Source organism: Gekko japonicus, unplaced genomic scaffold (assembly GCF_001447785.1).
Source record: "Gekko japonicus isolate JY-2015 unplaced genomic scaffold, Gekko_japonicus_V1.1 scaffold14, whole genome shotgun sequence".
Classification (NCBI taxonomy): domain Eukaryota; kingdom Metazoa; phylum Chordata; class Lepidosauria; order Squamata; family Gekkonidae; genus Gekko; species Gekko japonicus.
In genome coordinates, this window is record NW_015176452.1 from 955382 (window position 1) to 979664 (window position 24283).

Consider the following 24283-nt stretch of genomic DNA (forward strand, 5'->3'; position numbering starts at 1 on the left):
AGCATGTGGACAAGGGTGACCTAGTAGATGCTGTTTACTTAGACTTCCCAAAAGCTTTTGATAAAGTTCCCCATTAAAGGCTCCTAAGTAAACTCAGTAAACATGGGAAAAGAGGACAAGTCCTCTTGTTGATTAAAAACTGGTTAATTAACAGGAAACAGAGAGTGTGTATGAATGGGCAGTTTTCACAGTGGAAGTTGGTAAGCAGTGGGGTACCACAGGGCTCGGTACTAGGTCCTATGCTTTTTAACTTTTTCATTAATGATCTGGAATTGAGATTAAGCAGTGAAGTGGCTAAATTTGCAGATTACACAAAGTTGTTTAGGGTGGTGAAAACCAGGGAGGACTGCAAGGCGCTCCAGAGGGATCTGTTGAGGCTGGCTGAGAGGATGTCAATGTGGCAAATGAGGTTCAATGTGGGAAAATGCAAAGAAATTTTGCACACTGAAGCCAAAAATCCTAACCATAAACATACACTGACTAGCAGTAAAGGCCGCTGTAAAAGCAATATGAGTTCTAAAAGATGTGATGTGTAACGAATGCATCAGCTGGAAGCAGGTTAAGTACATATTAGTAGTATGTAATAGAAAGGCACAAATGTGGAAGTAAAGTCTCACATACCTGATGTTACACAATAACTGGTGTCCAAGGTCGCACAATGTGGGCCAGAAAATGGAGCACAGAGGGCTCTGTGGAGTAATTTCTAGAATTGGGCAGTCTGCAAAGTCATTTTATGTTCTGGGTGTGATTCAAGGTTCCCCCCCATTCACAGGGTTTATCCCACCGTCACACACTCTCTGTATTTTTTTAAATGTATATGTCATTCTCCACTTCATCCAGTTGTTCCTGCACTCCTCTTGTTTGTGCGTGCCTACGTAGATCTGTCTGTGACTGTGTCTGTATTTCTGCTTTGCAGCATGCCTCGGGTGCTCAATAAATAACTGTGACTCAGTTTTGTGTCCACCTGGAGACACTGGGGAACAGTGATGCAAAGAGGAAAATGACAGGTGTGCACTCACTCACCTCAAACTCTAGTTTCTTTGTCACTTTTAATTTTAACTATAATCCTTTTAGTTTTAAACACTTTTGGACGCCACCTAGGGTATCAACATTGCTAAAATAAACCCAGAAATACTACCCCTCAATAATTCAATTTTTTGAGATTGTTCTTACCCAAAATTTTTGTATGCCTCTGCATGTATGCTGGACTGTTCTTACCCAAAATTTTTGTATGCCTCTGCATGTATGCTGGACTCCAAGAACCAACTATGATCATTATTATAAATGGTGTAGTTGAAGAAGTATTTTGACCATTACATTTTGTTGTCAGTTTAAAGTACTTTTATTCTACTTTCCCTTTTGTCTTCCTAAACAAATCGAATTCTGGATGACTGAAACCCTGAAACTGAAAATCCCCTTGGATACTATTTACCTGCTGGAACTCTCTCACAGAGTGGTGGCAGCAAAGTCTTTGAACTGTGTATTTGATAGTGGCTACAACTGCAAGCTTATATTCCAAGTATGTGAAATCTATGCCATTTATTCTGTATTTCACCATAATTAACCAAATAAGATAGTTTAAGAAAATATGTGCAGTATTTCATTATTTTCTTCCTTATGCTCTAAAGATAAAGTTACTATGTACATTAAAAATGTAGTTTAACACGCATTTGTACAAGGGAGGGATTACATGACATGCAAAAGTACTGAAAGCTTTCCATATGGACACACTGTTATCAGCTAATCACGCTCATGGTCATGGGTATCCACTTGGAATATTCACTTGATTCTCATTTCCATATGCTCCTCCTGCCAAAAAGGAAGAAGCTTATGGTAATTTCTGTGAAACGCTACTGATATTTTAGAGGTGAGGGAATGAAACTTGTTGAACAGCAGATAAACCCAACATTCTGACCAGCTGTAAAGCAAGACACTCAGGCTGCTGGAAAATCCCTGTCTTGGATAACAGAAAGAAAATTGCCTGCAATACAATGGCTGCTGGAAAACTGCCCTGAAAGGGGGAATAATACCAACATCAGGGCTGGTACCGACTGTATTATATCTATACATTTAATTCCCAAGTATGTCCCCTATCCATGAATATCTCAATATGCAGACAGGGGGCACACTTACCCCAAACAATTTTTCTGCAAACTTGAGTGACCCCCTAGATTTGCAGAAAAATCTGAAAAAGTTAAACAAAATACACGGGGTGAGGGTTAAGCCCCCCCCCCTTACTTGTGAAAGTTCATGTGGCACAGGCTACGGCAGCGGCAGGAGAGCCTGGGAGCTACCACTGGGCCCAGCCCACCTAGAGCCACGCCAGGCAAGCTGATGAAAGCCAGGTGTGGGTGTGTGGCAAAAACAAGGGGAGAAGGCAGTGGAGGAGGGTCTTGGCAAGCCTGCCTGGAGCAGCTCCAGGCGAGCCGGCAGGAATGAGGGGGGAGGCTTGGCTGGCTCGTCCAGAACTGCTGTGGATGAGTCTGCGAGGGGAGGGAGGAAGGTCAGTTGGCCTGCCCAGAGCAACTCTGAGCATACTGCTGAGAGTGGAAAGGGGGGAAGGGAAGCTCAGCTGGTAAGGGAGGAAGCCTTGATGTGAGGAGGCAGAGAGAAAGAGAGTACTGGGGTGGAGGGGAGAGAGAGAGGAGGGGGACTGGGGGCACAAAGAATGAGAAAGAGGGGGTACGGGGCAGAGAGAGTGACAGGCATGGGGGAGAGAGTAAGAAAAAGGGATGGCAGGATGGAGAAAGAGAGATCTAGAAGTCGAGGGAGAGGAGAGGAAACACTGACTCCTATCCTCCCCTCTCCTGCAACTTCCACTCTTGGAAATTGCTGCTCTCTTCTCCCAGTAGTGAGGTGTCAGCCCAGGAGGTGAGATGATTGATTGATTGATTAAATTTTTACCCCGCCCTCCCGGCCAAGGCTGGCTCAGGATGACTTACATAAAAACAATATAAATTTACAATAGTATAGAATAAAATTAAACAGCATAAATTAATACAAGTAACAATTCTAAAACCATAAACCATAAAACATAATAAAGTGCTAGTAGCAATGACTTCACAGAGGTTTGTTGTTGCTTAGTTCTCTCATCTCACAGTCGGCTCCCTGATCTTCTTAGATTGTCTTAGACAGTTAGCTCAGGCTGTAGTTAAAAGTCCCAGGGGAACAGGGCTCTCCAATCATAGGATGGCAGTTGTTAGTAGTGGCAGCGGCTCCAAAGGCCTGGTGGAAGATCTCCGTTTTACAGGCCCTGCAGAACTATAAAAGTTCCCACAGGGCCCTGGTCTCTTCCGGGAGCTCACCCACTAGAGTGGAGCTGCCACCAAGAAAGCCCTGGCCCTGATTGTTGCTAGCCTGGCCTCCTTGAGACCCAGGAGGGCCAGCTGACTCAGGGCCCTTGATCGCAGCACTATCTGGGGTACATGTGTGGAAAGGCGGTCCCTCAGGTATGTAGGTCCCTGGCCATAAAGGGTTTTAAAGGTAAGAACCAGCACCTTGAAACGAATCCGGTATGCTATAGACAGCCAGTGCAATGTCTTTAGCACAGGCTGGATGTGCTCCCGACCAGGGAGTCTCATCAAAAGCCTGGCTGTGGCATTTTGTACCAGCTGCAACTTCCAGATTTGAGACAAGGGCAGCCCCATGTAGAGGGCATTACAGTAGTCCAATCTCGAGGTGACTATCACGTGGATCACTGTTGCCAAGTCATTGCGTTCGAGGAAGGGAACCGACTGCCTAATCAGTCGAAGATGGCAGAAAGCTAACTTGGCAGTGGCTGCTACCTGGGCCTCCACTATTAAGGAGGCATCTAGGAGCACTCCCAAACTCCTAACCTCCGGCGCTGGCACTAATTGTGCCCAATCAAAGGTCGGGAGTGGGATCCCTGCCTTCGGACCACTCTTGACTCAGGCACAGGACCTCCGTCTTCGTTGGATTTAATTTCAGCCAGCTCAGTCTAAGCCAACCAGCCACGGCTTGTAACGCCCGATCTAGATCTTCCAGTTTGGAGTCGGACTGATCATCCAACAACAGATAGAGCTGGGTGTCATCCGCATACTGGTGACATCCTAGCCCATGCCTCCAGACAATCTGGGCAAGAGGGTGCATAAAGATGTTGAAAAGAATTGGGGACAGCACTGCCCCTTGAGGCACTCCACATTCCAGTGGGTGCCTTTGGGACAGCTGATCCCTCAGTGCCACTCTTTGTCCCCAGCCTTGGAAAAAGGAAGCAAGCCACTGCAAGGCTAGTCCCTGGACTCCAGCGTTGGCAAGGCGTTGGATCAGTAGCTGATGGTCGACCATGTTGAACGCAGCCGACAGGTCTAACAGCAACAGCACTGCCAATCCGCCATAATCCAGATGCCTGTGGAGGTCGTCTGTGAGTGCGACCAGTGCCGTCTCCATCCCGTGAACCAGGCGAAAGCCAGACTGGAAAGGAACTAGGATGGAAGCGTCATCCAAGAAGCCCTGTAACTGAGTTGCCACTGCCCTCTGTTATCTTGCCCAAATAGGGCAAGTTGGAAACTGGCCAACAGTTAGCCAGTTCAGCCGGATCCAGAAACGGCTTTTTCAGGAGAGGACTCACCACTGCTTCCTTAAGTGCCTCCAGGAACAGTCCCTCTGAGAGGGACTTAATCTCCTGCAAGGCACCTCGAAACCCCTTATGGCCGACTTTAATTAGCCACGAAGGGCACAGGTTGAGGGAGTACATGGTAGGGCATACAGTTAAGAGCAATTTGTTGGCCTCCTCTAGGCTAAGCGGGCTGAAATAATCCATAGACTAGAAGACGTGCATGAAGCCTCGAGTTTGCTCACTGTATCAACTGTAGTGGGAAAGTCACGGCGGAGCGACAAGACTTTATCTGCAAAATAGCTCACAAAACCCTCACAGCCAATGTCCAATTCCCTAAGATTTAGGGCATGAGATGGGGAGAGGGCATTAAAATTGATGCTCCCCCCACTGCTGATGCAACAATGCTGGGGGCAGCGGTGGGGAGAAGTAGCCTGAGAAATGGGAGAAGCCTAGTGGGAGAGGAGAATAAACAGTGAAGGTGGAAATGACAAAGAAGCGGTGGGGGAGAAATAAGGGGTGGGAGGAAGAGTGACAAAGAAGGGAGGAGAGGGGAGGAAGCAAAAGCAGGGGAAATGGGATTCCCCCTCCCTCTAAGTTCTTTTCAGGTCCTCACTTTTGTTTCATATTCTTCCACTTTTCAGTCCGACATTCTGTTGCTTGTCAGAATGTATTAATAATTTTGTGCTCAGCACAATGTTAGCCATTTTGTCTATGCTACTATTTTAGCTATAAACCTCTATGCCAATTTCTTTAACAGGTTCAAGTGTTATGGCCAAGGAATTGCATGCTTTCTCAAGCATTCTTACATATCAACTCTCCCCACCAAAACTTAGACCATGATGAACAAGCTTGATGTAGAACTGAGGTTGACAGAGCAACTCATTCAAAACTACGTAAGAGCAGAGACGCATCTTTCTCTGATCAAGCCCCTCTATGGTGACTACTCGCTCTCTTATCATTAACGCCCCCCCAATATTTTTTTAAAAAACACCAATATTTTACCTCTTTGCCTTGGGTAAGAATAATTTGAAAACAGAAAGCAACACAATGCATGATCTAGTACAATCTTCTGAATAAGAAAACAGCCATAACAAATGATAATTTCAGGTATGAGGGTACAAAATTATGACACAATTGTTTTTAGCCTCATATATGCCCCAATGAATATGATCCCCCACACACACTATTGAAAGCTCATTCTTCATCTTCTGTCACCAACAATCCCATTTTTTATTTGTTAAGAGTCCCCAATCCACTATGCCTGCTATACTCCCCTCACCACTTTCTACTTCACATTCATTCATAATGTCTGCTAAAACCCCATGGGCAAGAGGTTGCATAAAGATGTTGAAAAGAATTGGGGACAGCACTGCCCCTTGAGGCACTCCACATTCCAGTGGGTGCCTTTGGGACAGCTGATCCCTCAGTGCCACTCTTTGTCCCCAGCCTTGGAAAAAGGAAGCAAGCCACTGCAAGGCTAGTCCCTGGACTCCAGCGTTGGCAAGGCGTTGGATCAGTAGCTGATGGTCGACCATGTTGAACGCAGCCGACAGGTCTAACAGCAACAGCACTGCCAATCCGCCATAATCCAGATGCCTGTGGAGGTCGTCTGTGAGTGCGACCAGTGCCGTCTCCATCCCGTGAACCAGGCGAAAGCCAGACTGGAAAGGAACTAGGATGGAAGCGTCATCCAAGAAGCCCTGTAACTGAGTTGCCACTGCCCTCTGTTATCTTGCCCAAATAGGGCAAGTTGGAAACTGGCCAACAGTTAGCCAGTTCAGCCGGATCCAGAAACGGCTTTTTCAGGAGAGGACTCACCACTGCTTCCTTAAGTGCCTCCAGGAACAGTCCCTCTGAGAGGGACTTAATCTCCTGCAAGGCACCTCGAAACCCCTTATGGCCGACTTTAATTAGCCACGAAGGGCACAGGTTGAGGGAGTACATGGTAGGGCATACAGTTAAGAGCAATTTGTTGGCCTCCTCTAGGCTAAGCGGGCTGAAATAATCCATAGACTAGAAGACGTGCATGAAGCCTCGAGTTTGCTCACTGTATCAACTGTAGTGGGAAAGTCACGGCGGAGCGACAAGACTTTATCTGCAAAATAGCTCACAAAACCCTCACAGCCAATGTCCAATTCCCTAAGATTTAGGGCATGAGATGGGGAGAGGGCATTAAAATTGATGCTCCCCCCACTGCTGATGCAACAATGCTGGGGGCAGCGGTGGGGAGAAGTAGCCTGAGAAATGGGAGAAGCCTAGTGGGAGAGGAGAATAAACAGTGAAGGTGGAAATGACAAAGAAGCGGTGGGGGAGAAATAAGGGGTGGGAGGAAGAGTGACAAAGAAGGGAGGAGAGGGGAGGAAGCAAAAGCAGGGGAAATGGGATTCCCCCTCCCTCTAAGTTCTTTTCAGGTCCTCACTTTTGTTTCATATTCTTCCACTTTTCAGTCCGACATTCTGTTGCTTGTCAGAATGTATTAATAATTTTGTGCTCAGCACAATGTTAGCCATTTTGTCTATGCTACTATTTTAGCTATAAACCTCTATGCCAATTTCTTTAACAGGTTCAAGTGTTATGGCCAAGGAATTGCATGCTTTCTCAAGCATTCTTACATATCAACTCTCCCCACCAAAACTTAGACCATGATGAACAAGCTTGATGTAGAACTGAGGTTGACAGAGCAACTCATTCAAAACTACGTAAGAGCAGAGACGCATCTTTCTCTGATCAAGCCCCTCTATGGTGACTACTCGCTCTCTTATCATTAACGCCCCCCCAATATTTTTTTAAAAAACACCAATATTTTACCTCTTTGCCTTGGGTAAGAATAATTTGAAAACAGAAAGCAACACAATGCATGATCTAGTACAATCTTCTGAATAAGAAAACAGCCATAACAAATGATAATTTCAGGTATGAGGGTACAAAATTATGACACAATTGTTTTTAGCCTCATATATGCCCCAATGAATATGATCCCCCACACACACTATTGAAAGCTCATTCTTCATCTTCTGTCACCAACAATCCCATTTTTTATTTGTTAAGAGTCCCCAATCCACTATGCCTGCTATACTCCCCTCACCACTTTCTACTTCACATTCATTCATAATGTCTGCTAAAACCCCAAACTTTGTTCTGTGATTGACAAAAACCAGAAATGCAGAGCCATGTAATCTCATTAAAATTTAAACATCATGCACAACTGACTTCCCAAAATGTCATTTTCCTCACATCTCAGTTCCTAGTTTTACATAAAGATTCTGATCATCAGTTATTTGGGCAGGACATCAAAAACCTAAGCAAAGCAGATCTGTGAAACTTTTAGCTGGAGCAGATCAGACAACCAAATATATAGTTCCTTCTTACTGGAATTTATCAATGTCATTCTAGCTTCACAGGCAAAATAATAAGACAGTGCAACCCTTCTACAACAAATCACATCAGAGATCTCTTGGGATTGCCTCTTATTCCGACATTTTCATGAGTCTTACAGCTTACTGATTCTCGATAAGGCTCCTTAATCTCCCCCCCCCCACACACACACACATAATTTCTGCTATTGTTCCAACTAGCTGCCAACATTCTTGGTCAATTTTTAGACAGAGGGTACCCAGAACACATAGTCTATTCTGCCTACTCTAGAGCCAATAAAGTAAATAGAATGTCCTTATTACAGAACAAAGCCAAAATAGATAGTAATCGCGTTCAGTGTGCTTTTCAATACAACCTCTTAGCAAAACCTATTAAAGCCATTATATTAAAGCACTGGCATTTACTTAGTGAGGTTCCAGGGTGCTCCCTGATTCCTGTAATAGGTTTTAGAAGAACCAGAAATTTAGGAGATGTTTTGGTCCATTGTGATATAAGTAGACATTCCAATATAGTTCCAGTCAGAGTGGGACACTTTAAATGTGGGGAAAGTTGTAATGTATGTCCACTATCTATTGTAGGCTCTGTTTTTCAGCATCCTACTAGTACAGAGCAAGTGAAGATTAATCACTTCAGTAATTGTAATACCTCTAATGTAGTATATGCCTGTGTATGTGTGTGTAATTTGGTCTACATAGGAATCAGTACAAGACCTATAAAAATCCATATACAGGAACATCTATCTCGTATTAGGAACCAGGTGGAGTCTGCTCCGATGGTTGCCCCTTTCAAAAATGCAGCACACAAACCAGAAGATTTTAAATTTATGGTATTGTTTCATTATAGATCACAATCCTATAATCAAGTAGACATATCCCGGGTTTTATTACAGAAAGAAGCTGAATTTATTTTCATACTACATACACTGATTCCATCAGGATTAAATCAGGAACTTGATTTGAGTTCCTTTCTGTAAATGATCAGGGTACCTTTAAGATAAAAATGCCATCTTAAAACATCACACCTGTTGTGTCCTACAAATTTTCCATTGAGACATTGTGCCACACTGAGGGAAGCTGACCCAAATATCACATTGTAGACTCTGTCACATGAGAGCATGATATAAGAGCTCCCCAGTCACCAGGTTGGTAAATTTTGAAATAGTTGTTTTTCTTGGAATTATTCTTGTATATGTGCCACTGATGGACTGTAGAATATTCATTGTGCTTGTCTGCTTTCCTTTAGATTAAACGCGATAACATACAAAAAACTGTATAAGAATTTACATTGTGAAATAATGGTGAGTTTATAAATTGTAAATCCTCCTTTGTATATTAGAGTAAAAATTATGTTTTTGTTGGATTATTAAGCATGTTACACTTCATTGCAGCTTGCAGCACTTTATTCTATTGAAGATAAGAATACAGACGACAAACCTGAAGAAGGATTCGTAAACGGACTTATACTAGAAATCCGTTGTTTGTCTGAGACTATACTGTAGTGTTTCATATGTACTGCCAAGCCTAAGATCGCATTTAATATGTTATAGTTGTAATTTTGCTGACAATTAATTATAAACATCTGCTTATATTGTATATTCATACACGGTGATTTATTGTTTTGCTGGTTACATTACACCGTGGTCTTGTTTGTTGTAACATTCTTGGTTGGGCATGCCGGCCCTTCTCATTGTTCTTTCTCACACCAGTCTTTAAGACTGTCAATAACTTCCTTGCTTTCCTAGCATCAAGTCACCTGTCATCTCCTTCTATTAGTTGAATGTCAGCTGCACACATCTGAAAACAGTTCTAGGAATGGACAACCCCTCCCATGATACAACATGCAAGATGACAGCAAAGCTCACACATATAGAATCTGGAATTCTGGTTACTAGAAAAACATGATGAGGCAAAGGCAACATTGGCTAAAAATGGTGGGGGGAAATTTTGCTAAGTTCTGTGCAGTGGGTCTTCTTTCATATGAAGGATGCCCTGAAAGACAGGTGCTCTAAATAATTTATGTGTGGGAAATTTCTGTTTGCCCAGATGAACAGTTGTTTGCATCTCTGATTGGAGATTACATGACAGATAAAGCTGAAATGCGGCACACATGCACCTCAAACCATTCAGTTTACTAAAGTCATATGAAAGCAGGACATTTTATCTCTCAAACTAAAGTACAGATGTGATAAACAGGCCACAGAAGCATCAATTCAGTCTTGGAATGGGGAGAGGGCTTGGGGGCCCATTTTGTGGGCCACAATGGCTTGGTCATTTTGGTGGATGATATTTGGTGGGATAGGACAAGGTTAGTAAGCCCTGTTACTTCTCTTAGACCCACCTCGTATTTCATATAATCTACCATGATATCCTTTTGCAGCACACAGCAGGTTGGGCTCACAGACCACTGTTTTACAGAGATTCCAGTCTTAACAAGAAGACAGATTCATGAGATTTATCTTATGAGTTCCATAGTGTCTGTCTTCAAGGCTGTTTAATACACTCACATAAATTTAGATAACATGTCATCAGCACCCAGATGCAATGTCAGAACAGAGAAAAGATCTGTTGTACAGAATAGATGGGCCACAGAAATGAACCATGCAGGATGAGGGGCCAGCTGAAATAGTTCTTAAAACTTTGCAAGACACTGCAAGGCCAGTGAGGCATCATTAGAACAACTTCTGCTTGCATGGCTCTGATTTTTCCTAGAACCCTTGCTAAGAGAGGCAACAGGGTGGATATGTATAGTAGTTGGCTTGGCAGTCAATCCAGAATTATGGTGTCCACTTCCTCAGACCCTTTGGAGGGAAAATGGGAGGAAAACCTAGGAAAAGCAGGTTGCTTACCAGTAACTGGTGATCTTCGAGTGGTCATCTGTGCATTCACACCCATGGGATCTAGTGCGCACGCGCTGGATCGATCGGTGCTGTAGCAAGCTCTTTTAATGGATTTTCGCGCCCAGAGGGGTGGGCGCAGACATCCCACCAGTTCCTTCAAACTGCTGCAAATCAACCCCTATTAAAAATGTAGAAGCTGACAGCAGTGGGGAAGGAGAGCGGGTGGTGTGAATGCACAGATGACCACTCGAAGATCACCAGTTACTGGTAAGCAACCTGCTTATCTTCAACGTGGTCTCTGTGCTTCACACCCATGGGAGATTAGCGAGCAGTAGCCTACCTGGAGGAGGGTGCTGGCAGGTCTTTTACTGCGTAGCCGAAGACAGAATGTGACGTCCCATGTTGGTGCTGTTACGGATGTCTAGGGCGTAGTGCCTAATGAAGGTGTTAGGCGTGGCCCACGTAGTGGCTTTGCAAATGTCCATCAGCGGCACTCCCTGGAGGAAGGCAGTGGAAGTCGCGACAGCCCTGGTAGAATGAGCCCTGATAGGGCCAGGCAATGGCTGTTTGGGGAGTAGGTAACATAGATGGATTAGACCTACAATCCACTTTGACAGGCGCTGGGCCGTGATGCGAGTACCCAGCCGTGCCAGAGCATACGAGACGAAACGTTGTGAGTCCTGTCTAGTTGGGTGTGTTCTATTGAGGTAGAACAGGAGAGCCCGCTTCATGTCCAAGGTGTGTAATAATCTGTCCTCTGCTGATGTTGGATTTGTGAAGAAGTCAGGGAGGAAGACCTCCGCCTGTAGGTGGAACTCTGACACCACCTTCGGCAGGAAGGAGATGTCTGGGATGAGGCGGACTCCGTCTGGCAGGTAAGGTGTATCGTGTCGGAAAGCCAATATTTCTCCCACTCGCCTTGCCGATGTGATAGTAATTAAAAAGGCCGTTTTCCATGCGAGGAGTTTGAGGTCACATGTAGCAAGTGTCTCAAAGGGCTTCCTTGTGAGTTGGCGTAGAACTAGAGGAAGGTCCCAGGGAGTGACTGGAGTTTTGACAGGAGGATAGAGGTGTAACAGACCTTTTAAAAATCGTTTGGAAATCGGATGTGAAAACAAAGTGCATCCATCAACCGGAATATGGTAGGCCGAGAGAGCGGCCAAATAAACTCTTAACGACGAATGGGAAAGTCCAGAGTCAGCTAAGGAGAGGAGGAATCGGAAAACTCTTTCGAGACCCACTGAGGAGGCTCGAGGGGCATCATCACCAAGGGAAGAACAGAACCTTCCCATTTATAATCGTAAGACCTCAGCATAGTAGGCTTCCTGGGATTCAAGAGGACGTTCACTACGCGGGAGGAGAAGCCGGTGATGTTATCTGCCATGCCGTCAGTTTCAGCTGTGGTATGTCATGATGTAGGAAGGAGGAGGTCCTGAGCCAGAGAGAACTGATGGTATATCCCCTGTGATAACTCCAGGTCCATTGAAAACCAAGGTTGTCTCGGCCACCATGGGGTTATTAAGATACAGTCCGCGGCGTCTTTGAGAATTTTGCAGACCACTCTCAGAAGCAGAGGTAAGGGGGGGAACAGGTAAAGAAGTCCCGAGGACCAAGGGTAAAGGAGACCGTCTCCCAGAGATTGTGGGTCTTTGCCTCCTCAACAGCAGAACAGAAGACACTTTTTGTTGTTTCTGGTTGCAAAGACATCGACTTTGGGAACTCCCCACTTGTGGAAGAGTGGGAGGAGGTATGTTGGGTTCATTCCCCACTCGTGAAGGCTAAGTACTGCTCGACTTAGATGGTCTGCCTGCACGTTCATGAGTCCTGGAATGTGAGTTGCGACGAGGAATATGTTGTTGGCGATGCAAAACTCCCACAGCTGAATGGCGAGGGGGCAGAGTCGTTGGGAAACAGTGCCTCCCTGCCTGTTGACATAGGAAAGTGCTGTGGTGTTGTCCGTGAGGACCGTGACACATTTTCCCTTGATTAAAGGGAGGAAACTGGTGACAGCGTATTGTATGACCAGGAGTTCTAGAAAGTTTGTGTCGCTTCCTCATCTGTGTGTTCCACTTGTCTCCAACAGAAAGGCCCATGGAGTGTGCACCCCATCCTGTCAGGGAAGCATACATCGTAATGGTGACGGAGGGTGACGGAGGGTGGAATGGTGCTCCCTGAAGGATATTTGAAGGGACGGTCCACCAAAGTAAAGAGTCCTGTATGCTGGGAAGAGGGGATAGGACAACAGTGTGTGCGTTTTTCGACTGGTTGTAGTTGTGGATGAACCAGTGTTGTAACGGACACATTTTGAGCCTAGCGAAGACAAGAACAGACGTAGTTGCAGCCATCAGGCCTGATAGCCTCTGGATTTGGAAGGCAGTGACGCAGGGTTGGGTATGGACTACTGTTTGTATTCTCTGGACGGGATACAAGTGAGACTTTTGTTGATTGACTCGTAGGCCCAGGTTGTCCAGTAGAGCCAAAGTCTCCGTGATGTTTGATGGAAACTCCCCGGAGATGGAGAAAAGCCGCAACCACAATCATAGTCTTTGTGAAGACCCTAGAGGCGCTGGATAGGCCGAATGGAAGGGCCGTATATTGGTAGTGCTGCTGACCAATCGCAAAGCATAGATATTGGTGGCCATCCAGACGTGTTTCCGAAGCAACAGCATGATCTGTTGTAGGGATACCATGCGGAAGCGGTGGTAGGTCAGAAAACGGTTCAGTTCCCTTAAGTCTAATATGGGTCGAACACCTCCATCTCTCTTCAAGACTGTGAAGTATCGGGAATAAAATCCCGTCCCTTGGAGGTGTGGTGGTACCTATTCGATGGCTCCCTTCTGCAGAAGGACGGACACCTCCTCGAGGAGAGGTGGGGAAGGGGGCGTGGAGACGACGACTGGTGTATTGGGGTTCTGGATGAATTTGATCTTGTAACCTCGGGTCAAGATGGCAAGCACCCACTCATCCGAGGTGATGTGTCGCCAGGTGTGTAGAAAGGGTGATAGACGGGTAATTGCTGACTCGGTGATAGGGAAGTCAAAAACTCTGTTTGGGTGGTTTTGACTGTTTGCGTGAAGCCTGTTGGCCTGAACCGAATTTCGGTTTTTGGAAGGCGGGTTTCTGGCCTCCAGAAGATGATCTTGGTCTCCAACGTGTGTCAGGAGACTGATGTGTAGGAGTACGTCTCTGCCAAGATCTTGACCAAGTACGATGGCGATACTGTTGTTTTCCAGAGGATGAAACTCCTAGAGCCCTGGATGCTTTTATACTTTTATCTAGCTCTTGAAGAGCATTATCGGTTGCGGCATGAAACAACCCAAGGCCATCAAAGGGTAGGTCCTCCACGTAGGACCTGGTGTCTATTGGAAGGTTAGTACTTCTGAGCCAGGAATGCCTCCTGAGAGCTACTGCAGAAGACATTTGTCTTGACGATGCCTCGAGGACGTGTTTAATGGTGTTGAGTTGTTGTTTCGCCAACACCATGCCCTCTCTTTGTATGAGTCTGGCAGCTTGTTGTTTATCGTCTGGAAGATGACAGAGGTGTTCTGAGAGTCGTTCCCAAAGAGTGTACTGGTATCGATTCATGCAGACCAGGTAGTTGGCGGCCTTGACTGCCAATGTTCCAGTGGAATAAAACCGTCTGCCGAAGGCATCTAATTTCTTTCCCTCCTTATCTCTAGGGGTGGAATGCGTCTTCCTGGATTTTGAGGATGACGTAATGACCAATGGACGGCTTCAAAAGGGAATTAGATAAGCATATGGAGCAGAGGTCCATCAGTGGATATTAGCCACAAGGTATAGATAGGGGCTCTGGGGCAAGTGATGCTCTGTCTTCTTGGTGCTTGGGGGGGGTCAACAGTGGGAGGGCTTTTAATGTCCTGGCCCCACTGGTGGACCTCCTGATGGCACTGGTATTTCTGGCCACTGTGTGACACAGGGTGTTGGACTGGATGGGCCTTTGGCCTGATCCACACAGTCTGACAAAGGTAAGTACAAATCCTCTTTTTTTAAAAAGCAGCACTTCTAGTGGAAACCGAAAGAACATTATATCTGAACACTTAGCATCCACTGGCTACTCCAAAATAGGATGTCCTTATGTTTTTCCTATATAGTGATGGCTCCTTGACCTAGTTTCCATCCTGTTCTTTCCCTCCTTATCTGTAGGGGTGGAATGCGTCTTCCTGGATTTTGAGGATGACGTAATGACCATGGAGTTAGGTTGAGGATGAGAAAGGAGAAATTCTGCTTCCGTGTCCTGTACCCTATACTTCTGGTCCAACTTTCTTGTGGACACAGGAGCTGAAGAGGGTTTCGACCATGGCGACTTTACTGCCTGGAGGAGAACCGGAGACATAGGTAATGCTAGGGTGGAAGAGACATTGAGCTGAACGATATCGTAGACTGTGTCTGACATCTGATGCTGTTGCTGGACAACAGAGAGACCCAGGGAATGAGCCATTCTTTTCATCAGATCTGTATAAGATGTCAGGTTATCTGAAGGAGATATAGGTAAGTCCTCAGAAATATCTGGGTTTGGAGACTTATGGTCAGAAGTGTGAACTTCAGAAGTCTCCGTATCTGAGTCTTCCTGGAGGGAGTCAAAAGAATCTCGGCCCATCTGGTCCTGTGGACAAGTGACTTGATCAGGCTGGACAACAGGAACGACTGGGTCTGGGAAGACAGGGTTTGTGTTGACAGGAGGGAGTAGTGGACGACTTGGCTCCGAAGCATGGTGGGGCGGATCGACTATAGGCGGACGTGACAGGGAAGCCGAAGGTTTTGACCTGTATGGAGCTCTTGACCGATGAACTGATTGGGTAGAATAGCGGTCCCAATCGGAATAATCAGCAGGCGTTAACCACGGTAGGGATGGTGGATATGCCCCATAAAGGTAACGCAGCTGATGTTGATCCCACGACATCGGAGGTGGAGGGGGTATAAAGACTCTTGGTGATCGACTTCTGGACTGTGGACGTCTGGGAGAGCAAGCGGACGCTTGTCTGCGAGACGGGTCTCTGTACTCTCCAGCGTCGATATCGACCGTATGAGCGTGGAGAGATAGAGGATGATGGTGCTTGCCAGGAGTCGTGTATCAATGTCGAGGTAGTTCAACGTCGGGAGCTTCAGACACCGACGACGTCGACGACAGAGATGGAGGCGGGGAATGCTCTGCAACCATCTGGTGACTTAGGAGCTCCACCGTTTCAACATCGGAGTAAGGAGGCTCCGTCTGATGGATGGGGGAATCCAGGACCTGGATGGTCGGTATCAGTGGAGGAGCTTGGGTCCCCGATATCGATACCACCGTTGGAGCGGAAGGCACCACTGTGGCATTACCCAGTGCAGGCACCGCTTCTTTCCCCTTCTTCGTCGCCTTAAGGGACTTGGAGGAGCCCTTCTTAGCGGACTTGTTCTCCACACTTGCCTTAGCCTTCTTTTTTACCGGCGTGGAGGCTGAGGATCGTGCCTTCGATGTCGGGTGTTTCGGTGTCGGACGGTCGACATTGGAGGCAGGTCTCGGTGTTGGAGCTGTCGATGTGGACGGCCTCTCTTCCATGGCTGAGGCCGGGGCGAGCGCTGATTCCAGGAGAGCAACCTTAAGGCACGCGGCATGGTTTTTTCTCGTTTGGTTCGAGAAACGAGCACAAGCACGACAGGATTCAGGTTTATGTGACTCCCCAAGACAAAAAATACAAAGGGTATGCCTGTCAGGAGGGGCAAGCTTGGCTCCGCAACACTGGCACCTATTAAAAAATCCCCACTTCTTCTCCATAAGAAGTGGTACGGAGATAAACGTTTGGGGGGGGGTGGCCCGAAGTCCTGAGGTAAATTCCCCTCAGAAAATAAAGGTTTTTTTGTTTTGTTTTTTACGATTTTTGAAGAGCGAAGAACAAATTAAGCAAAAGAATAAAGAATTGTTGAAGAGCTGAGTGGTTTTGATAGAAGCTATTCAGCGAACCAATCAGACCATCGGAGAAAGAGGTCTTTCCAATGCGGCGGTAAGAAAGGAACTGGCAGGATGTCCGCGCCCACCCCTCTGGGCATGCGCGGTGGGGTTCCTGCGCATGCCTGGAGGGACTGGGTGCGAAAATCCATTGAAAAGAGCTTGCTACAGCACCGATCGATCCAGTGCGTGGGCACTAGATCCCATGGGTGTGAAGCACAGAGACCACGTCGAAGATCCCCAAGTAACTGCTCCCACAAAGCAGCCTTGAGGTGAAGAGCCCTTTCTTGCCACGCTTTCGGAGTGAAGAAGCTACATGCCTGACATGAAGACGTGTTGTGCCTTTCTCCCAAGCACATGAGGTGCTAGTCATGGTCATCATTTTGTGCCATTTTCGTGCCACTATTGTGGCATTTCTTGAAAGGTGCCATCTATATTATCGTAAATAGGAAATGGTCAGGAAAAAAATACAAGTATGTCAAAGAAATGTTTCTGAAGCTGCAGCATATTCTTTCTCCACGGCGGCAGAAAAAGAACTGAGGGAAAGGTGTTCCCTCCACCCCTCATCAGATGATCATTTGGGCAGGAACAGAGCTTGTAGCTCTGCTGAGCTGAGGGGAAGCTGAGTAGCTGTAAATTCTAGAAGCTCTGCGGCAGGTCTGCTCTGAACCAGTCCCATGTGGGGCTGCACAGAAGACATGAAAATGAACCAGCCTTGATCTTGATATGACTACTAGAGCTCAGTGCTGTACATCAGAGGCATGCTGGAACAGTTACATTGTTGTGATTCTCTGAAATCTCTATACCAACTATAATTTAACACAGAAAAGTAAATATTTAATTGCCTGTTCAACCTAGGCATATGTAATGTTACACTTGGACAATTATAACATTTAGGTTGAGTCAGAAAATCTAATTTACACACACACACACACACACACACAAACAAACAGAGTCTGGGGAAAAATTTAAGGGTATATAACCAAAGCAGTCACTGAAAATAATCTACAGGGATGTATGTGATTGTAGAGTATGGTCCTGAGGCAACGGCATTACTTAAAACGCTACCAAAAAGTCATCATAATGGCCAAAGCTGCAAAAAATGTTCATAAAGGAAGGATGAAGGGGGAAAGCCTTAGAGGGATGGGGGCAGCAAGAGCTATAAATACTAAGGGAATGTAGAGAATATAAAGTGGATCTAGTATGAAGGTAGGTTAGAGTTCATGAGATTACCTACATAAACTAAATTAATGATGCTCTAAAATCCTTTAAAAACCATCTTCTAAAACTTCTGAACAACTAAAAAACTCCCCCATAATAGGATTACTATAGTAGAGCAGAATGAAAAATACTGTGCTTCTAACACCTCTAGTACACTTCACCATGCAAAAGCAAAATCTTTTAATCTTCAGGTCACATTCATCATATTACTAAATCTTTTTCCTCATAAACATTTTATATCTATATAGTAACAAACCTGCTCCAAGTTCTAAATGCTGTTTAATAGCTACAGTATATAAAACTGATATTAAAAACAAAAATGTAAAAGTTAACAATCTTGTAAGTTAGCTTCCCATTATAGATTCACACATTGCTCCATACCAATTATTCACTACATATTATGTCTTCTCACAGATTTATTTATAAAGAATTATTCATTTAATAATTAAAGCATTCAGAATGAAGTACAGTCTAAAAATATATATTCAAAGAAAAATAAGCATCATACTGGAGGTCTGCCAGGACGACCACGTTTTCTTTTCCCCTTCAGTTCAGTTTCTTCAAGTTCACTACCAGCATCTGAATGTGCAGTAGTTTCATTTGTAGAATCCCTAAAGGAAAATGTCAGTTAAAATTAAATTATTAAAAAATATAGATTAAATAGCTGAACCTAACACAACTACTATTTTAAATAAATTAAAAGGACTAATCTAGTTGCATACACTTCTATGAATATCACAAAGAATGTGCAGTTCTGTTCAGAAGAAAACTACTGATAGGGTGGAAGTGATTTCCTGCACCATGCTTGGGAAAAGGAGAGGGGAAGATGCAACAGGCGATTGGATTAGCCCCTATGTTAATTATACCAAAAAACATAGAAACTAGGTTGGAAATTTATTAAAGATGGGCAGGGCATGATCACTACTAGATATTTTAAAATGTCTCTCTAAAATTTTACTTAGAAGTTTTATATTTAATAGTAAACAGCTTTGCAAGAATACAGCATGTTCACCAAAGGAAAATCAAGAGACTCTGTGTGTAACTATGTGCCATCAACTTGCAACCAACTTTGTCATTTCCTTCTTCTGCACAGGAAACCCCTATCTTCCTTGGTGGTCTCCCATCCAAATACTAACTGTGGTCAACCCTGCTTAGTTTCCAAACTCTGATGAGACTGGACTAGTGTATTTTAGGTTCAAGTTATTTCTGCTTTGGTTACTTTCTCCAACTTCTGTCTTCCCATCTTCTACCCATGCTGCTTCCCTATCTCATTTTACAAACTGCCAACTATGTAAGAGCCCTATTGTGGTTAAGTCGAGCCTTAGAACTTGCCCAGAGAAAACTTTATATGTTTTCAGTAGGTGCAAACCCCAAACAACAATAGCATCTAACTTCATAATAATGCTGACAGGCCTATGTGCAAAATCACAATCAATTCTAAGCCTAGGTAAAATATATTTTAAGTGCATCAAAATGTTTCTTAAAACATCACTCCTTTAACAAAAACCAACACCACAAAGAGAACACAGATGTGAGGTGCATTGATGTAGCCCTGCAATGCATTCTGACGGTAATGAAAGGTTTGTTCAAAGTGTTCCTAGCCTCCACACTAGGGGCCAGAGTTGAAACTTTATCATGGAGAGAACTGCATGAATAAGAGATGCCAGCCATGGAAACAGAATTCTTCCAATACTGCAACTTTATACATGGTCTCAGAAGACAGCCTGGAGGTATGTGGCCAGTAGAATATGGGCCAACAGCAGAGATGTTGTGCATGTCTCTATTCATCTTCTAATACAACAGAAACAGAGTAAAGAAAGCCAGGTAGAATATTTTCTTTAAGTTAAACGTTACAGCAAGTATATTTTTGGGTATGACAATTTCCACAGGTGCACTGCATTTACAGCATATAATAGAACTATTGTAAAGAAGAGGAAAATGGCAAAGACAAGGCTTTATCATAAGGTAGCATTCTAGGGGCATTTAGCTGAGGGTGAAACATTCCTGTTTTCAAAAAGCATTATACTGTGGCAGTTAGACCATTGTAAAACCATTAAAGTAACTACAGAGGGGCAGTTGTATTTAAAGCATTTATACCCTACCTTCCTCCATATAGACTCAATGATAAAAACAAATGATGTAGCTGGAAGTATGATAAAGAAAACCTACTAATATGTGCATCTGAAACAGGTGCTACTGAGCTAATTGTCATCTCACATAGAAAGATTACAGTCTTCTCAGTATATGCAGAGTAACACGCAAGACTGATTATTTTAAACTCAAAAAACTGTGACCCTTAATAAGGATAAAGCTGAGGACATAATTTTTAAATTAAAGTACCTTGAACTCTACCTTGTTTTATGAAATTCCTTCACTACTATAAGGTTTGTTGTTAACAGACTCCTTAACATCAAAGTTCTATGTAATCTGTTGCCCAAAATCATGACACAAATTCTGGCTGTGGTCACACACACTAAATAATCTACTTTCAATCCACTTTCAGTGCACTTTCCAACTGGATTTTACTGTGGCAACTGGCAAAATCCAGTTGAAAAGTGCATTGAAAGTGGATTTAGTGTGTGTGACCACAGCCTCTGTCACCAGAAAGATGGCCTGCAACCCATATCCATTATGTGAATTAAGCAATTTTGTATGATTAATTAAAAAATTATTTTCCAATATTTACTATTTTACCTTATTTTCTACCTGCTTGTAAACTTTTAATCTGGCTATGAAATGTCATTGAAGTATTACATATTACTTTTCAAGCATATCTTAACTACTGCATATGGAACAGTCAGTACTCAAAATTCCTGGGAGCTTTAACTTGGCCAATGCTAAATTCTGCAGATGTTTTGGACTTCTATAGAACCACATACTACACACAGGCCTACTGATCTTTTCACTTGAACAGAGGAAAACACTGTGATGATTGGGTACTCTCCTATCCACAACCCCTAGAGACAGGAAGTAGGTTGGTCCTTCTGTACCCAGTGGAGAGGGAGTATCCAACATCCTCAGTTGTATTTCCTGCTTCCTCCCGAGAGGAGGACAAGGAAAGAGCTGCAACATTTGCTCATTGAACTCTTAGGTTGTTCCAACCTTTGTGTGCCTTTTGATTCTGTATCTGACTACTCTTCTGAGCCCTATACACACACATACACAGCCACAGTTATGGACTCAGCAGCTTCTTCACCTGCTCTTTCAGAGGTCGACAGACCCACTCCCCTTCCACCATCCCTCCCACATTCTCTGGAAGGCTATGAGCACCCTCATCCTCCTTATCCTTAAGATCCCATAAGCAGTATTCTGTAACTTAGCAGATTCTGATCATGACACAGTCAGGGAGAAATGGGAACTGTCTGATGAAAGAGTCCCATCCTCTTCAGCAAATGCCTTCTTTCCCCTTGGCTCCTCTATAAGGCTCTAAATGCTCTTAGTTCCCATGCAAAGCAGCCACAGGATGTAAAGAATCAGATGACGTTGACCTGGAGGTTCTGTCAGACTCCAGGGATATGGGCTCCATTTTTACATTTCCCAGGTTCTTAACCACAGAGATCAAAAGTGTCCCTCATCCTTCTCAAAGATTTCATGTTTGGCGTTCTAAAAGGCTTTATTTGTTTCTTCCTAATGTCACTAAAAATTCCAGTGGTGGACAGCCCTGTAGTTAGACTGGCCTCAGGAATATACCTCTCCAAGGATACTTTAGGGACATTGCCAACTGAAAGAGCAATGCAGCACTGTGCCAATCCCATGAAGTCATGCTCTGCCAACTAAAGCTTTAATGGCCACATCCCTCATAGCCAGGGTGTTAGTAATTTCACTACACAAACTGCTCAGAGTCTCTGGATCTTAACGCTTGTCTGTCAGCTTGACTCAACCCACCCCCCTTCCCCCTAGAGAACAAGCGCCGGAGCCTTGACCCCAGGATGTGCTGGAGGTACACAAGCCAACTGAGCTACTGGATGCCACTTTCAATGGGACACCCGAGAAACTGCTGTTCCTCGTGGTGCGGGCGGAGAAGTTCATCACCAACTGGGGCCATCTGTTCCCCACGGAAGAGAGGCGCGTGGACTACATCGCCTCGCGCTTACGTGATGGGGCAGCGGACTGGTACATGAGCCTTCATAATTCAGAGGGTCCTGAACTCGAGTGAGTGGACGAATTCATGTGGGCTCTCCGTGCGCAGTACAAGGATCCGAATGCCAGTGAACACACGTACACCTACTTGCATACCTTCAAGCAAAATAAGAAGACAGTGCGTGAATACACCAAGGAGTTTAAAAAGCAAGCCGTGAAAATCCAGGGTTGGCCAGATGGTGTGATGGCTGAGCAGTACCAGCTGGGTCTGCACCCCAAGATAAACGAGGCAGTCCTGCGTAGTGTTCAACCGGTGTCCCTCCATGCATGGATGCGGGAAGCGGCCGACGTGGAGAATCGTCTGAGGACCATCCGCATAGACAACGCAGCCACCTTGGGAAAGGTCGGACTGCCAACAGTCAAACCCAAGACCCCTAAACCCAAAGAGGGCTTGCGAGACCAGCACATGAAGCAAGGTCTGTGCCTGAGATGTGGCGAAGCGGGTCACTTTGCAGCCACCCGCCCGGGAGGGGGAACCCCGACAGTGCCCAGGAAAGAGCAGGAGAAAAATCGGGCGGACACCCCGGCACGGAAGAGTGTGGCCCGGTCTAAGTTCCAACGAGCTCTACAAGCTGAGGTTCCAGCAGAGGAGCTAGACACGAGTAGTGAGGAAGAGCCTGCGGGAAAAGGACCAGACCTGCTGTAAGCGATGCAGAGCAGCAGGTCCCTACTCCCGAGATGCCAAAAACGGTGAGCAATTACCCCCCCTTTTCTTTGTGACTGTGACTATAATGAACCCCAAACTCGGAACTCATGTCAGAGTCCAGGTGTCATGCCCACCGTGCCGCCCAACCCAGTGGACCCTGTTCCCGGGGACTCTGCACATTAAACATCCAGGAACGAGCTCCCTGCACCCCTGGAAGTACAAAACCTAAGTCTTGCAGAGGATGAACACCAGCTACCAGAAGGGTTCATACCTGGAGCTGCTCCTGCAGAGCCGAGCACAAGCTCCACGCTCCCTGATTCCCCCCCCCACCTGTAACTCGTTTACAAGACCAAAGGAGACGGAGCTTGACAACCCAGCGTAGGGAAGCACGCACACGTGGGAGGCATTCTCTGAGTCCCGAGTATTAACTGGAGCCAGGACTCTGTAATCAGCTGGTAATTAGTGACAAGGGGAACGGGCTTTTAAGGCAGCTCTCTTCACTATCCAATTTGTGCTGGCAACTGATCACATGATTGAATCGCTGCACCTCGGACCTTGCATCTTGTTTCCTGACTTTCTGCTTGACTCCCTCAGCTTTTTGACTCTGGAATGTGTGACATCATTCTTCTGGCTCTCTGACCTTGGAATGTGTAACCTGACTCTGAACAACGGCTTTTGGCTTTACAACTCTGACTGCCAATCTCCGGTAAACCTTAGACATTGCAAGTGACCTGATATTTTGGATTACGCTTTTGTTTCTCTGCCTATCTGGTGCTCTGACCTCAGCCTATGTTTGGATACTCTGTGCCTTGCCTAGCCCGCCTCGCCAGGGCAATCGTGACACCAGGGGTTGATAGACTCTGGGTGTGGACAGGATTTGATCAACCCTTCCTTGGTTATGGGGCTGGGAGCCAAGGTGGTAAAACTCCCGGATCCCACTGTGTTTACCCAGATGGATGGGTCTGCAATGAAAGAACCTTGCAAGTATGAGACTGTGCCTTTACGGGTAGGGGCAGAAAGTCATTGAAGCGCTGTGTGGTGTGATCTGACTATCGAACCCTGACAGATAGCAGATGCATTGTGACACTTGTACTGGGGAGATGAGGGTCCATTCAAATTTCATCACAGTGAAAAGCTCCCAGCTTACTGTGGATCAGTCTTAGCCCAACTGACCTCACAAGGCTATTGCAAGGATAAAATGGGGATGAAGAGGTATCTACATGCTGTCCTTCAAGTAGTTTTGAAGATATTAGCACAGTCAGATTTCTTGCAGTTTCAAGGATATAAAAAGCTGGGATTGCTTAATAATTTGGTAGCAGTGTTGAAATGCTTGGATGCTCTAACATTCAACAGCACAGAAGCACTGTCAAACAGCTTCCTCCTCCTGCATTTTTCAACTGAGTATGAACAATCATAGAATCATAAGGAGGGGACTCTGCTACATTTTATTTAGTTCATGAGAACAAAACTGATCACCAAAAGCGAACAGTAAAAAAACCAGATAAAAATTATTTACGTTAGCAAAACATAGAATTTTTTCTGTAA

At 45.2% G+C, this 24283-nt stretch overlaps 1 protein-coding gene across 1 annotated transcript in view; it reads right to left on the reverse strand.

The window, feature by feature from the left end:
* STAG1 (stromal antigen 1) overlaps window positions 1-24283 on the reverse strand; it is a 284176-nt gene that overhangs the window by 158929 nt on the left and 100964 nt on the right. Inside the window, exon 3 of the mRNA XM_015426863.1 lies at window positions 18461-18563. Coding sequence (XP_015282349.1) covers window positions 18461-18563 — 103 coding nt within the window. The remainder of the gene's footprint in view (window positions 1-18460; window positions 18564-24283) is intronic.